Source organism: Ananas comosus, unplaced genomic scaffold, assembly GCF_001540865.1.
Source record: "Ananas comosus cultivar F153 unplaced genomic scaffold, ASM154086v1, whole genome shotgun sequence".
Classification (NCBI taxonomy): domain Eukaryota; kingdom Viridiplantae; phylum Streptophyta; class Magnoliopsida; order Poales; family Bromeliaceae; genus Ananas; species Ananas comosus.
This window is the reverse complement of record NW_017893316.1, coordinates 50,034-64,712: the sequence shown is the minus strand read 5'-3', so window position 1 is coordinate 64,712 and position 14,679 is coordinate 50,034. Positions and strand designations below refer to the sequence as shown.

The 14,679-nt window shown below is 44.2% G+C and overlaps 1 protein-coding gene across 1 annotated transcript; it reads left to right on the top strand.

The window, feature by feature from the left end:
- Positions 1-312: 312 nt before the first annotated feature.
- Positions 313-1,673, top strand: LOC109705537 (putative nuclease HARBI1). Its single transcript, XM_020226269.1, has 2 exons — positions 313-841; positions 951-1,673. The coding sequence occupies exons 1-2, from the start codon at positions 344-346 to the stop codon at positions 1,665-1,667; spliced, it is 1,215 nt and encodes a 404-aa protein (XP_020081858.1). The 5' UTR covers positions 313-343; the 3' UTR covers positions 1,668-1,673.
- Positions 1,674-14,679: the final 13,006 nt, after the last annotated feature.

Genomic DNA, 14,679 nt, shown 5'->3' with positions numbered 1-14,679 from the left:
GCTGTTGGAAAGTTTTATCTCCAACACTAGCTGTTGGAGAATTGAAAAACCCAATTACTAGCCGTTAGAGAGCTCGAAAATAAAAAAAAAAACTAGCCGTTGGAGAGCTCAAAAATCAATAAACTAGCCGTTAGAGAGCTCGAAAATCAAAAAAACTAGCCGTTGGAGAGCTCAAAAATAAAAAAACTAGCCGTTAGATAGCTCAAAAATCAAAAACTAGCCGTTGGAGAGAAGTATTATGCTTCTCATGCCATCCAAAGTCTATTTAAAGAAACCAAGTTATTACAATCACATACCTAATAGTTATTACATTCTCTTCTCTATATTTCTAAACCTACAAACTATGGATAATAATAATCTCGCACTTCTTCTTTTGAAGAGAAGGGAAGAAGAGGAGTTTGAGTTCATGAATTTCGTTCATCCAATAACAAGTAGTGATGAAATATCAGAGAGAAGACGTATTCACACATCTATTCTTACTGGTGCAATGTATGTTCAAGAAGTTCTTGAAGGCCATGAAGAACGATGCAAAAGAGAGTTTCGAATGGAGACTCATGTTTTTAAAGCACTGGTCAAATGCTTGAAGGATAAAAGACTTATTTCAGATACGAAATATGTCAGCGTGGAAGAGCAGGTAGCCATGTTTTTATTTATCTTGTCTAAAAATGCAAGTAATCGTACCGTACAAGAGCGTTTTCAACATAGTGGGGAAACAGTAAGCCGTCATTTTCGAGCGGTGTTAGAAGCAGTTACTATACTCACTGAAGATTTAATTCAACGACCATTGGCAATCACTCCATCGAATATCCGATGGAACAATAAGTTTTATCCTTATTTTGAGGTAATGTGATTTGCTTACTTACTTTAATTTAATTCAACTACCACTACAATTCATTAATAAATTAATTTGTAATTTCCAATTGATTTAATTAATTTTTTGTCAAATGTAGGATTGCATTGGGGCTATTGATGGAACTCACATTCCTATAACAATTGCGACGAGCTTGCAAGAACCATATCGTAATCGAAAACAAACATTATCTCAAAATGTTATGGTTGCATGTGATTTTAATCTTCGTTTTGTTTATGTAAGAGCTGGTTGGGAAGGTTCAGCATCAGATGCGAGGATATTACAAGACGCCTTAAACAATGGTTTTACAGTTCCACGTGGAAAATATTATTTAGTTGATGCAGGTTATGCTAATACACCAAGTTTTATTGCTCCATATCGCGGCATACGATATCATTTAAGAGAGCAAGGTGCAACTAATGAGAAGCCAAAGGATTATAAAGAATTATTCAATCTTCGTCATTCACAACTCAGAAATCATGTCGAGCGTATTATTGGAGTTGTAAAAATGCGTTTTCCAATTTTAAAGACAGCTACATATCATTCTATCGATAATCAAACTGACATTGTGACGGCTTGTTGTGTATTGCATAATTTTATCCGAAATCGTAATGGGACGGAAGATTGGTTGAATGATGGCATTTCAGAAATCAGAAATCATGAAATTATCGATGTGCCAGATGGGGATGAGGAATATGCTGAGGATATTGACTCTATGAATAATCAACGCAGAGCAGGCAATTTTAAGCGTGAAGAAATTGCAAAAAAAATGTGGACTGATTATATAGCTAGACACCAATCTAGGAGGAATTCTTGATTGTTACTGAATATTAGACATATATTTATTTTTCATTAACATGTATCATGAAGTTGTATGCCACTATTATATATGAATATCATTTCTCCTTATAAATTTTACGGATTTTTTTTTTTCAATGTACGAAATATACAAAAAAAGTCTACCACCACTGTAAAAAATATATGAAGAAATATCATTCATGAAGTTTAGCATTATATAAATATAGCTAACAAATATTTAATCAATCAAAAGTTTAATAAACGTGCGAACAAAAAGTTTAAGAAACTAACAAACTTCAACTAAAAGATTTAACATGGCAACAAAATAAAAGAAACCTAACAAAAAGAAAAGTAAACTAAACAACCGTAGCAACAACCTTATGATTTAATTCTAAATTCCCTCTTCCCAAGCCCTTCTTATCCAATAAGTTCTATGTTCATCCTTCAATGAAAGCCAAGCCTCACGATTTTTTTTCTTTCTTTGGAACACTCTTGAAGCTTTAAACACCTCGTCTGCGGTCCATGAATTAGGTAACGCATAAAACACCTCCATACATTTATCAACTGAATACTTATCATCATGATAACCTTTTGTTTGAAGTTCTGCTTCGGTGATAATGGCTTTAGCAATTTTATCATCACCCCTTTCCTTCACAATTAGGTAATCTCCCATTTTATCAACATTTTCTTTTTTTTGTTTTCTTTTTCTACAACTTAATGTAGTCTTGGCTTCTCCTTCTGTTTGTGTTTGTGATTGTGAAGGTGGAGGCATTTGAACTGGGTGGGGTATGTCACTTGCCGAAGGTATTTGAGCTGACAAATCGACCTCTTGAGTCTCTTCAACATGTTCATCAAAATCCCCTCCAACTGTAAGGACTGAGATTTTGACAGTGCAACTAAACTCTCTGTTGACGATGTTTATGTATGTAATTTAATTACATAAGCATTCGTCAAGTTTCAGGAGAAAACGAGTTAGAATGGAGAAGTTACGCGATTATTAGTTTTCACTTAAAGTGAATAGTAACCCGATTTTTCGGGGAAGCCACGGAGTAGAGTTGGCTTCTGGCGCGTATTGGAGTCCGATCATAGCACTCCAGTAGCTCGTTTCGAACGGCTCGACCATTCTGGACCCAATGGCATTGATAGAATTCGGTTTTGATACACGGATGTCGAGAAAAAGGGGTTTGATTGAAATTACATATTTTCATATAAGTAGTTATATGGTGGAATCAAAGAGTGTTGGTTCCGTCGCAAATCGGAGACCAAATCAGACAAAGAAAGATCCTAGTTTCATTGCCTTCGTCGTGCTGAACGCGATGGTATAATCCGTTCGGAAATCCGATGAACGGATTGCCGGATATTGCATGATGTTCGGAAAGGGGTCGATTGTGGCAAATCGGAAACTTCGCAAAAGTCTCCATATTTTATGGACCGAATTGCACGAGATCGAATGTGGAGGTGCGAATACGCGATAGTTACCCACTATGAAGGACTGGGTAAGAAATACAAAGCTTCGGTGGACTTTTGTGCGAAATTGCACTATGTATATAGTGTGCATCTAGGGTTTCTATGCACGAAACCCTAGATCTACTCGACCCAGGCCCCCATATGTGCCCTAGCCGCCATCTGCAGGTCCATGCCCTAGCAGTGCGCGCACCCCGGCCGCCGGCGAGCTTCCCCGGCCGCCGAAATTGCTTGATCAACCTCTTTCCTCCACCTTGCCACCACCCCCTCGGCCTTTGACATCAGAGAAGGTCCAAGACACCCTAGGAAGCCTTTCCCTCGGCCGAGACAAATTCCCGGCGCAGTCCCCGCCGGCCTCCGCCGTCCCCGCGCCCCGCCGGAGGTGCCCGAGCTCCCTGCAGCCAGCAGCAGTCACCCAGGTCGAGCCTGGGTGATCCCTACCTCCGCACGCCACCGCCGCTCCCCGCCAGCTGCGCGTCCTCCCACGGCCTCCGGCGACCTCCCGCTCGCCGCCGCTCGCCATCCCGGCCATCCACGTGGACCGCCGGCCGCCGCTCCTCCATCCTGCGGCCGCCCAGACCCGTGCGGGCCGTGACCGAGCCACCTCGGCCACCGCATGATGCCGCCGCCCACGGAGGGGTGCATCATGATTCCCTCGGCCTCTGGCGACTGATCGACGTCGCCCCGACCTCCTCCGGCCACCGCCGCGTCGCCGGGAAACCCATGAACCCGAGAGCAAGTCGCGGGTTGATCTGTGCCGCCGCGCCACCGGCCGCCTTCCGCCGCCGGCCAGCACCTGCCCCGGACCCCTCCGACCTTCCCCGCTCGTCCCTGGCCGGAGCGCCCGCCTTCCGGCCGCCGCCGGCCAGCCCTAGCTCTCCCCTGGCCGGTAAGCAGAGTTTTTGTGGTTTTGTGCACTGTTCGGGATTGTTCCCTCTGTTTCGGCGACCCGAGGCTATTCCGATGCCTCCGGAGGTGAGCACGGTGATCGTCCATCAGTGCTGATCACAGTGCTCACCTCATTTAGGGTCTGTGAGCGTCAGATGTGTTAATTTGAAGCGTTTTAGTTTCAGCGCGCAGTTTTCGCTGAATTTCGAGTCGCTCCCACGTGTGCCACAGTGGCCGACAGTGCTCCGAAAGATGAGCACGGCCTTCGGAACGTCGAGACCTGTCAGTACGTGTCTCGGCGGAACTTAGAAGTCCTCAGTTTGTGAGAACGAGTCATAGAAGTCGCCCGATTTACATAAAATGATGGATTTTATGTAAACATAGGAACTTTTATGCATTTGTACACCTTGTGGCTACTGTGGGCGGTGCATGTGTGTGTGTGGTGACCTTTGGACTGGTTGTCCATAATCCGATAGTCTTTGCGGAAATAGAAAGGTCGATTCCGGCGCGTTTTTCGGCGAAATTCGCCGAAAGAACGCTGTTTCGGTTCGGATTTCTTCCGACGTGGTTTGGTTATCCTGTAAATAATCGCTGAGCCTTGTTGGCTGGTCACCATCATCATTTTGTCGGTTCGGTGATGATGGGTGAGCGACGGTGGGTTCCGGTGTCGAAATAGACACTTTCGGGAACCCGGATTCGTACAATTATCCGGCGATAATTGTGTAGTGGTGTTATCTTGTGTTTGCTACCAAAACATCCAAATTGGAGTGCTTTGGGACAGCAGGTGACTCGTGGCATGAGTCGGTGAGTTTCAGTACACTCAGTGGGTCCTGACGGTGTCCCGGTGTGGTTTTCGGGACTTCCGGCGAGTTACGGTAATCGGTATTGGGAAAACAATCTTCGTGAAATTGTTTGTGGGGTTGTGGATACTGTGGTTATTAGTTGTGGGTTAGATACTAACCCGGTGGACCTTCTATAGGTCTTGTTGACATTCTTTTGCAGTCAGGAGACAGACGCGATATCCTTACAGGTGGGTACTTCGATCCGACGTTGGTACAGTGGTGCACGCTTGGTGATAGCTTCTTACCCTTACTCTTCTGTTGTTATTATCACATAGTATATTGAGCCTTACACCCTTATTTATTCGTTATACTCTACTCGTTGTTTGCATGCCTAGTATCCTGAGTAGGAGTAGAGTAGTTCTATCTACATGCGTATCTATTGACCTAGTTGGTCTGTTGTTGCATTCGGTATCTGTTGACCTAGTTGGTTGGTTGTGCATTCCGTATCTGTTGACCTGGTTGGTCGGTTCTCGTACTTCGTATCAGGGACCTTATTGGTCAGTTGGACTCTGTGGACCTTGGGTCCAGGCAACACATCGACTCTCTTGTCATGTGTTTCGATCTGGTTGATTGTGGTTTGGCGTTGTACGCCCTTGTTTCTGGCTTCGGCCTAGGCACCGGCTTTAGTCGGTTTTGTATTGAGCATACCAGCATGACTTAGTCACAGCACTTGGGGGTATTCACGACACCGGGTCGGTTTGGCCACCGACCGGAGGTGTGCTTATCCGGATGGGTCGTCCTGTGGGGCCGGTGAATCAGGTCGGTGCAGTTCAGTGACAGGCAGCGCTTGAGGTCTGCGGACCAATATAGCAGGCATCAGATTGGGTACAGTTTTGGTTTGGTTACCTTGAGGCATACTTGGCTTTGCATTCCTTACAGTAGCAGTATTGTTTATTACTTCTTCTTTATCTGTTATAGCTACTGTAGTTTCTTTATATCAGCATCAGTATTTGTTTACCATATTGTTATATATCTCTTCCTGATCCGGTGAGTACTCCTCGCCTTCTTCGACTTGCGGTACCCACTGGGAGGGGAGACATGTTTACATGTTCTCACATCCCCCATCATTTTTCAGGTATTGCAGGTGGTGAGATGTGAGACGAGACGTGAGACACGTTCGTAGCAGTCGATAGAGCTTCCGACCCGGCTTGTTCAGTTTTGCTGTTACTTTCATTATTTCGGATTATTTAACTTAGACAGTTATTGGTTCAGTTTGTTATTACAATTGTGTAATCTGAATTTCTGGAAATGAATAAAGGATTTACGGTTTTAAAAAGGAAAAATAGTTTTCTACCCCTCGTGGTAGCGTGTTTTAAAAAGAAAAGGTTTCCGTGTGGGAAACAGCTTTCAAAAGGTTTTTCGTTGTTTTCATAACTTAGTATTTCAAAACCCGTTTCTGAGTTGGAAACGTTTTAACTAATAGTCGTGGAATTATGAATTGAACTATGAATGGTAAATCTGTGATGAATGGTGAATGAATAGTGATTGTTGTTTATTCATTATGGTGGTTGTATCCTAGTTATCCTCTTGTACTTGTGCGACGCCGTGCAAATACAGAGGAGACTCTGTCCGTGTGAACAGTGGATTCCCTGTATTTGTGGCGGATCTGGCATACCCTGGGGTCAGGTTTTCAAAAAAAAAAAATTTCGTTGTGTTTTAACCTAAAAGGGACTCCGGGGTGTGACAGATTAAAGTGGTATCAGAGCCAAGTTACAACCACAACACCATTCACAGGTTGTTTTGAAAAGTAAATGAACTGAACCAAATAAATTGAACCATTAGTTAGGTTGACCCATAGGAAGACCTACGGTGTATAGGCACGTGAGTGCGGGGTTTGGGCTTGAGTCCCGGTGTGCATGTCGAGTTTGGTAAACTCGAATGCACGATTATTTCCGTATGTGCTACGGTTTTCGCACAAGCTAGCTAGTGTCCTAGTCGGGAGTAGTGGCGGTGTTTCTTTTTGACATTGAGTGGTGGCGCGGCGTTCCCCAGGTGTTGCCACTCCTGTCAGGTGGAGCCTTGAAAGGCTAGTGATCTTCGGGTCTAGACGTGTGTCAAAACTGCCGACGCCTAGGCCACTCTTTTTACTTAGGACACGAGAGCTATTGCGAGTGTCTCTACAGAGACGGAATTGTGATCAGTTACGATCGTGACTTTAGTGCGGCTACTAGGGTCTAGCCCAGGGTTGGGATTGCGTTCGTTTAGGCGACTGCATTGTTAGTGTTGCTTCTGCAGATCTTTGGGTAGGGTTGCGATGCCTACCTCTCTTCCTTGATTGCTGATGAAATTAGCGGTTTGGGCCTCTGTCTGGGTAGTTCACCGATTAGAGTCACTAGTGGCTTGTGGATGTTGGAAGCTATGGGACTCCCAGTGAGTCATTTCGAATGTCGACTTGTAAAGTCGATGTTTCGTTAGTAATGGTTGTGAGCTTCTGGTTCAGTGGAGAGGTATCAAGTGGCTTGATACTTTATCGCGTTGTGCTTCCAACTTGTTGTTGGTAGTGGATCTTCGGATATTTCGCTTTTCTTTTGATAAGTATATTGGCTGCAGACAATATACTGTCGAAAGTGGGATAAAATACTATCTTCCCGTTTGGGACTTATGGATTGGGTCGATGTGTTCTCTAGACTGTCTTGTGGGAAAAGCTAGAGTGATGGTCATCTCTGACCATGTGGCGAGCTTTGGATTATTCCCTGGCAGGTTTTGCGCAGTTGATTTATCATCACTACTGATGGTTTTGACCTTGGTTTGAGTCTGGGTGCTTGTTAGCTCTTTAGTTGTACCTGTTACAACTAAAAGGTTTATTTGGTTAGTAGTCTCGGTCTGTTTACCGGGAGGTTCTGAATCACAATTGTGGAGTGACTTGAGCTTGGCTGTTGACTTTGATTGTCACCATATGTGATAGCGTATAAGGTTTACGGCTCGGCTTATCGTGCAAGTCTTGGAATGTATGCTTGTCCAGTCAAATTGGTGACAGGTGCGCCTGGGTCTCAATGAGATAGGTATTTGGCGTTGCTCGGAACATCGATCACTAGGATCCTTTTTAGGAAGGCAGCGACAGGGTCTCGTGGAGACAGATGTTGAGCATCGCCGACGGTTATTATCGCAGTTGCGATTGGCGACCTGTGCATCAAGTGATGGACTTGCAAGGAACTTTTGGTGGTCTATTGGTACCGGATTAAGTTTGAGGAGACATTGTCTAGCTCAATTGGTATTGTCAGTTGGACCTTTTGGTCAAGTGGAAAGTGAGGTCTTGGACCTAGGACTATAGATTGTCGCAGGTAACTTTCCGTTGATGGAGGTTTTAGCAGTTTGTGTGGTTACTGGTGGGAGACTGTAGTCTCCAAACTGAGAGTTTTGACTCAGGTCTTAGAACAACGTTTCGTATTCGCTCGTGGTAAGCAGGTTGATGTTGTTGGCTAGTCAGGAGTGTGTCTTTTCGGCCTATGAAAATACACTCCAGACTTGTGGTGTTGACTCGTGTCTCTTCTACGTGAACCTTCGACGTAGTCGAGTCGGTTACAGCTACACGGACCAAGATAGAGTGTATCTAGAGTTTCTGAGTGGAGAATTTTTATCTCAGAGTTGGTGATTTGGGATCTGATAATCCTAGTCGCGGGACTGTCTTTGTCCGCTGGTTACAGGCTGGTGTTGATCCCGGTGAGTTTTGGTCTGTAGATTTTGGGTTGGTACGTTTTCCCTCGATTTGTTCGAGTAGAACCGCAGTTTTATTCTCCCCTTCTTCAGGAGTTGATCTGTCCAAATTCAAGGATATATAATTGACCAGTACTCAAACGTGATACCATAGTGGTAGAGTATTATCTGAATTCTATTTTGGTGGGTACGTGGTCAAGTTTCGGGGACGAAACTTCTTTTAAGGGGGGAATAATGTAAGGACTGAGATTTTGACAGTGCAACTAAACTCTCTGTTGACGACGTTTATGTATGTAATTTAATTACATAAGCACTCGTCAAGTTTCAGGAGAAAACGAGTTAGAATGGAGAAGTTACGCGATTATTAGTTTTCACTTAAAGTGAATAGTAACCCGGTTTTTCGGGGAAGCCACGGAGTAGAGTTGGTTTCTGGCGCGTATTGGTGTAAGGAAGTGAATTCTCGAAACTCGAGGATTAGACTTCGATTAGAATCGACTAGTTGTCGAGTGCGTAAGCTTCGGAAAGTCCGAAGGTGATTGTAATGCATAAAGTGCATTAAGGAAAGGTCCGCAAGAGCACCAATGCAAAACTTGCACTGGAGCAGAAATGCTCTCGGGGACCGGTCCCTGGCAGGGAGGGACCGGTCCCATCAGGCTGGGCTGCAGAGGTCTCTGATGAGACCGGTCCCTGGCAAGCAGGGACCGGTTCCCGAACGTCAGCCCAGCGAGAATAGCCGAAATTTGGCGAAGTCCCGAGAATCCAACTTTCTGGGACCGGTCTCTCGGACAAGGACCGGTCTCCCGAGGACCGGTCTCTCAGGCAAGGACCGGTTCCCGAACGTGAAAACTCCTTTGCTCGAAGTGGCAACTCTCGGGGACCGGTCTCCCCGAGCTGGGACCGGTCCCTCACTACGAAAATGCCTAGAGATGGCTGGATCAGAGGATGAAAAGTTGAGGGGGCTATCTGCAAAATGGCCTTTAATAGAGGTGGGGGACCCCTCTCTTTCCCTCATTGCTCTCTAACTCTCTCTCTTTCTTTCCCTCTCTCTCTCTCTCTAGAAGAAAAAGAAGAAGGAGAAGAAGGAAAAGAAGGAGAAGAAGAAGGAGAAGAAGGAAAAGAAGGAGAAGAAGAAGGAGAAGAAGGAAAAGAAGGAAAAGAGGAAGAAGTGGAAGGAGAAGTCCAAGAAGAAGAAGAAGAAGGTCTTCTTCTCTCTCTCCTTCAAGCTAGAGCAAGCTTGGAGCTTGGCTTAGAGGTAAGCTCCAAACCCATTCATGGTGGATTTCTTAGGATTGGGTTTTAGTGCTTAGAGTTGGTTCGAATAAAACCTATTGGAGATAAATAGATGGTCCGAGCTCGAAATCGAAGCTCGCACCACGAATTTCTCCCTCGTTGCCATTCTAGGGCATGGAATTGGGATTTTGGAAATCTAGGGTTTTGATCTAATCTAATAGGTTGCAAACCTAATTGCTAGGTCTCGGAACGCGTCGGCGAAGACGGTTTGCCGATTCGACGAGCGAGTGCAGAGTTATCGCCGAATCGAGCACTTGAGGGCTCGCTCCGCCCCGAGGAGTTAGGGCGACGTGTAAGAACCGCAACGTCGAGTTTTCTATCATCGCGGCATCACCAAGAGGTGGGTGGTGACCATCCCGAAGCAATCGGGCTCCCTTCTATGTCTTAGTACATTTTGATTCTGCATCTTGTATTATTGCATTATAGGATGATTGTGCATTGCCTTTCCTTATGCTTTCCTTGATGATATCGTAGCATGTATTGGATACTTGACATAGTGGATCGATAAGGATTGGGTCGAGACTTGTGAATCCTATAGTGTAGAGAAAGAAATGGGCTCAATGGTTGGTCTAATGTTAAACAAAGAACGAGTGGCATCTAGTCGATAGTAAACAATGGACGAGTGGCAATCTAGTTGATAATGTATAAGAAAACAAGTGATATGTGTTAAACTTGATATATATACGACGCCTATAGACTACATGATGGTAGTAACCCCAGAGGATAGAGTACCCTAGAGTGGAGAGAATTGGATCATGCTCACGGTCTGTTTTTAAATCTTGTGCTGGAAGCCCCACACAAGTAGTGCGCTCCGGAGTTGGTCACGTGGGATTGCCTATTTTGGGTCCCAAGGGATTGCCTATTTTGGGCCCCGGCAGACGGTCTCGGTTCGTAGTGCGAGTTGACCCTCCCTACCTTCGAGATGGCTAGTGAGCAGTAGGCGAGCTTTCAGAGAAGCCACGAGATTAATAAACAAGTAAATGAGATTGATGAATAAGTGCATAGCTTTACTTTTTGGACATGTTGACGGGTTTGTTAAGGATTTTATAGGTTGGCGGATTTCGTAATGTTGTATGGAGTCTTGAAGAGTTGATTGCGGAAGATTGAAGAAAAGATCTAAATTGAAGAACAAAGACTCACTCGTAAAGTTCGGCACCTAAGGTATGAAGAAAAGATCATTTGTGGTGAAAATACTTAATTAGAATAAGTTTAGAAGGCTTAGATTGCTTTAAAAATATTTTACTGAACTTTTCTGTGTTCTGGGACCGGTCCCTGAGTTCAAGAGACCGGTTTCCCTAAGGTCCTCACTGCGTGAGCTTTGATGCAACCGGTCCCCTGAGATGAGAGACCGGTTCCCGAACCTTGGTATTTCTGTCGCGCAGCGAGGGACCGGTCTCGAGCTTGAGAGACCGGTTCCCGAACATTGTGATTTTGGTCACGCAGCGAGGGACCGGTTCCTCACTTGAGAGACCGGTCTGTGAGCGAGGGACCGGTCTCGAGCTTGAGAGACCGGTTCCCGAACGTTGTGATTTTGGTCACGCAGCGAGGGACCGGTTCCTCACTTGAGAGACCGGTCTCTCACAGACTGGTCTCCTTGAGAGGACCGGTCTCTAAGGACGACACAGGTTTTTAAAAAAAGACTTTTTGCAATCCTAGTCTACTTCTAAGTCTTCTAAACATATAAATAAGCTATGTGGGTCATCTAAAAGTTTAAGACTTTGAATATTTACTGATTCTAAACCCTAGAAACTTATTTTTCCGTTTCAATACTTCTATTCACATAACGAGTTTCTAACAATCAACAATCGGCTTGATTCATCGTTTTTACTCGAGAACTCATACGAGAATCAAGTAGATGTTTGATTAAAGGTGAACCCTCATAGCTTATGGTATTAAAAGATTAAATCACCACAAGTCTTCGATTCTACAAGCTCCGGAAGGAGGTTCGGCGTGTGGATTTCGCGTGAAGCCGAGGATTCGGTGGACGCTTCGAGGAGTTGAGGCGTTGACGCTGCGAGGAGTTGCGGCGAGGTCGATTGGTGGATTCCTATCGATCGAGGACCGACGAAGAACATCATCAACAAGAAATCGGTAAATTGAGTCGTGTATTTTTGTCAAAATCACTTATACTCAAGTTTTCTTAGTGGATTTTCTTCGCGTGGTCGGTTCCGTGGGTTTTTCACTCCGAATTGGAGTTTTCCCGCGTTAATTTCTCGGTGTGCTAATTTATTTTCCGCTATCTAGTTTTATTTGCATCGAGATTTTTGATTTTGCCGGTTTTACACCTATTCACCCCCCTCTAGGTGCTTCTTACCTTTTAGATCCTCGGGATCCATATCTTACAAGTGGTATCAGAGCGGGTATAGGTTGTAATTCATGGCCGAGGGCGGTAACATCAATCGACCCCCGCTCTTCGATGGCACTAATTACGCTTATTGGAAAGTCCGTATGAGGGCGTTTCTTATTGCTATCGACGAGCGGGTATGGCAAGCCATTGAATTCGGGTGGAAACATCCTACCGAAGTTGTCGAGAATGTTACTGGTCCGAAACCTAGAAATAAATGGATGAAAGAGGAAAACGAACTATCTTCGTTCAACGGGAAAGGTATCAATGCTTTATTCAATGCTTTAAACCAAACTGAATTTTCTCGCGTCTCGGCGTGCGAAACCGCCAAAGAGATTTGGGACACTTTGCGAGTTACACACGAGGGTACAAGCTTGGTTAAGATTCAAAAATTGCAAATGCTTACTAGTAGATTTGATTCCATTCGTATGGAAGAACATGAATCTTTTACCGAGTACTATACTCGTTTGCAAGACATTGTAAACACGTGTGCTAACTTGGGCGAGAAAATTCCCGATTCCAAAATTGTTCGAAAAATTTTGAGAACCCTTCCCGAACGATTCCGTCCTAAGGTTGCAGCTATTGAAACGGTCAAACATCCTGATGAACTCAAGGTAGAAGAATTAGTAGGTGCTCTTCAAACTTATGAAATGACTTTTCCTTCTAATTCGTCTTCTTCCAAGTCTTTTTCTAAAGCCTCAGGGATGGCTCTAAAATCAACAAAAGGAGATGTCACTTCAACCTCATCAGATTCAGAGTCGGAGCAAAGCCTGGAGGACTTTGAAAAGCAACTAGCACTTCTAACAAAGAAGTTTCGTCGGAACTTTAGAAAGAAGTTTCCTCCCAAGTCTACTTCTTCCAAGACAAACAAATCTAAAGGGGGTTCGTCTTCTTCTTCCTCATCAAAATACAGAAAATCTGATAACTCTCAAAAGGACTCCACAAAAGAGAAGAAAAGCGGTGAAGGTCAAATTCAATGCTACAAGTGTAGGGGCTTTGGCCATATCGCATCTGACTGTCCTAATAAAAAGTCGTTGAAGAAGAAAGCGATGCAAGCTATTACTTGGGACGACTCCTCATCTGACGATTCCACTTCGAGTGAAGAGGATGTAAATGCCACGGCACTAATTGCACAGGATTCAACTTTCATGTGTTTAGCATCTGCTGACTCGATCTCTATGACATCTATACAAGAGAAGTCATCTTCGGAGAACTCATCAGATGAAGAATCGGACGAAGATGACATGGTCGCAGCATATCAACAATTGGTTGTTGAATCAAAGAAGATGGCTAAACATAACAAGAGACTGCGGCGAAGCCTACATGAGTTGGAACAAGAAAATTCAAAATTGGTCTCTCTAACAAAGGATTTAGAACAAGAGAGAGATGGCTTGACGAAGGCCCATAATTCCTTGATCGAGAAGTGCTCATTACTTGAAAAGGAAAAAGAGACACAAGTGGAGAATATCACTTTTCTCACCAAGCAATACTCAGAAGCTAGAGAAGCAAATATGGAATTCACCAAGACGATTATTCAACTAAAGTCAGATTTGAACCAATTTTCGTCTGGATCAAGTAAACTCGACAAGATGCTTGGACTTGGTCAAACAAACAAACTTGGACTTGGGTACGAACGGACCTATGTTGACCAAGCAACAAAGAAAGATGGCGGACATTCATCAACTGCTGTTCCTAAGCTCTATGGTAAGTTCGTCCCTCCTCAAAATAATCTGACTAACAAAGCTTGTCATATTTGTGGTGCTTTAGGACACATAAAGAAGTTCTGCAAACAAAAGGGAAAGAGCTCATCAACACCCTTGAATCAAAGAACATCACTTATGAAGAATGATCTTAAATCAAGAGGGAAGTCAACTTGGACTCCAAAGAAGGTTGATTATAAGAAGAAACGAACATGGACACCAAATGCTCCGGAATCAAAGGCAAAACAGGCGTGGAAACCAAAGAAGGAGGATATGAAGAAGAAGTCAATTCAAATCGTCGACAAGCCACGATCAACAAAAGCAAGCGAACTGACACAGCCCAAAACACGTAAGGTTTGGGTGCGCAAAGGTGAACTCTTCCCATGCCTAGTCATTCACACTTCACTTCATGCTTACGATAACTCATCTTGGTATCTGGATAGTGGCTGTTCCCGTCACATGACCGGAGATAAAAATTGGTTTACTTCTTTGACCAAAATCTCCGGAGGACTTGTTGTTTTTGGGGACGGTCGATCGTCAAAAATTGTTGGAAAAGGAACAGTGACTATCTCAGATGGCCCTACGTTGAACGATGTTTTTTATGTTGAGGGGCTCAAATCTAATCTCGTAAGCATAAGCCAACTGTGTGATGATGGGTATTCTGTGAATTTTTCTGATAAAGAATGCCATGTGACTCGTGATGACAATCTGTTCTTAAAGGGCATTAGATCTCAGAATAATTGTTATGTAGTTCCTAGTTCGTCCACTGAACATTGTAACCTAGCGTCATTAGAAACTGAAACTTTATGGCATGAACGACTAGGTCACATAAACTTTAAGGAGCTATCA

Coding starts and splice junctions, on each gene's coding strand:
- LOC109705537 (XM_020226269.1), top strand. CDS start 344: ATGGATAATAATAATCTCGCACTTCTTCTTTTGAAGAGAAGGGAAGAA. Junction 842..950: donor AGTTTTATCCTTATTTTGAG/GTAATGTGATTT, acceptor TGTCAAATGTAG/GATTGCATTGGGGCTATTGA.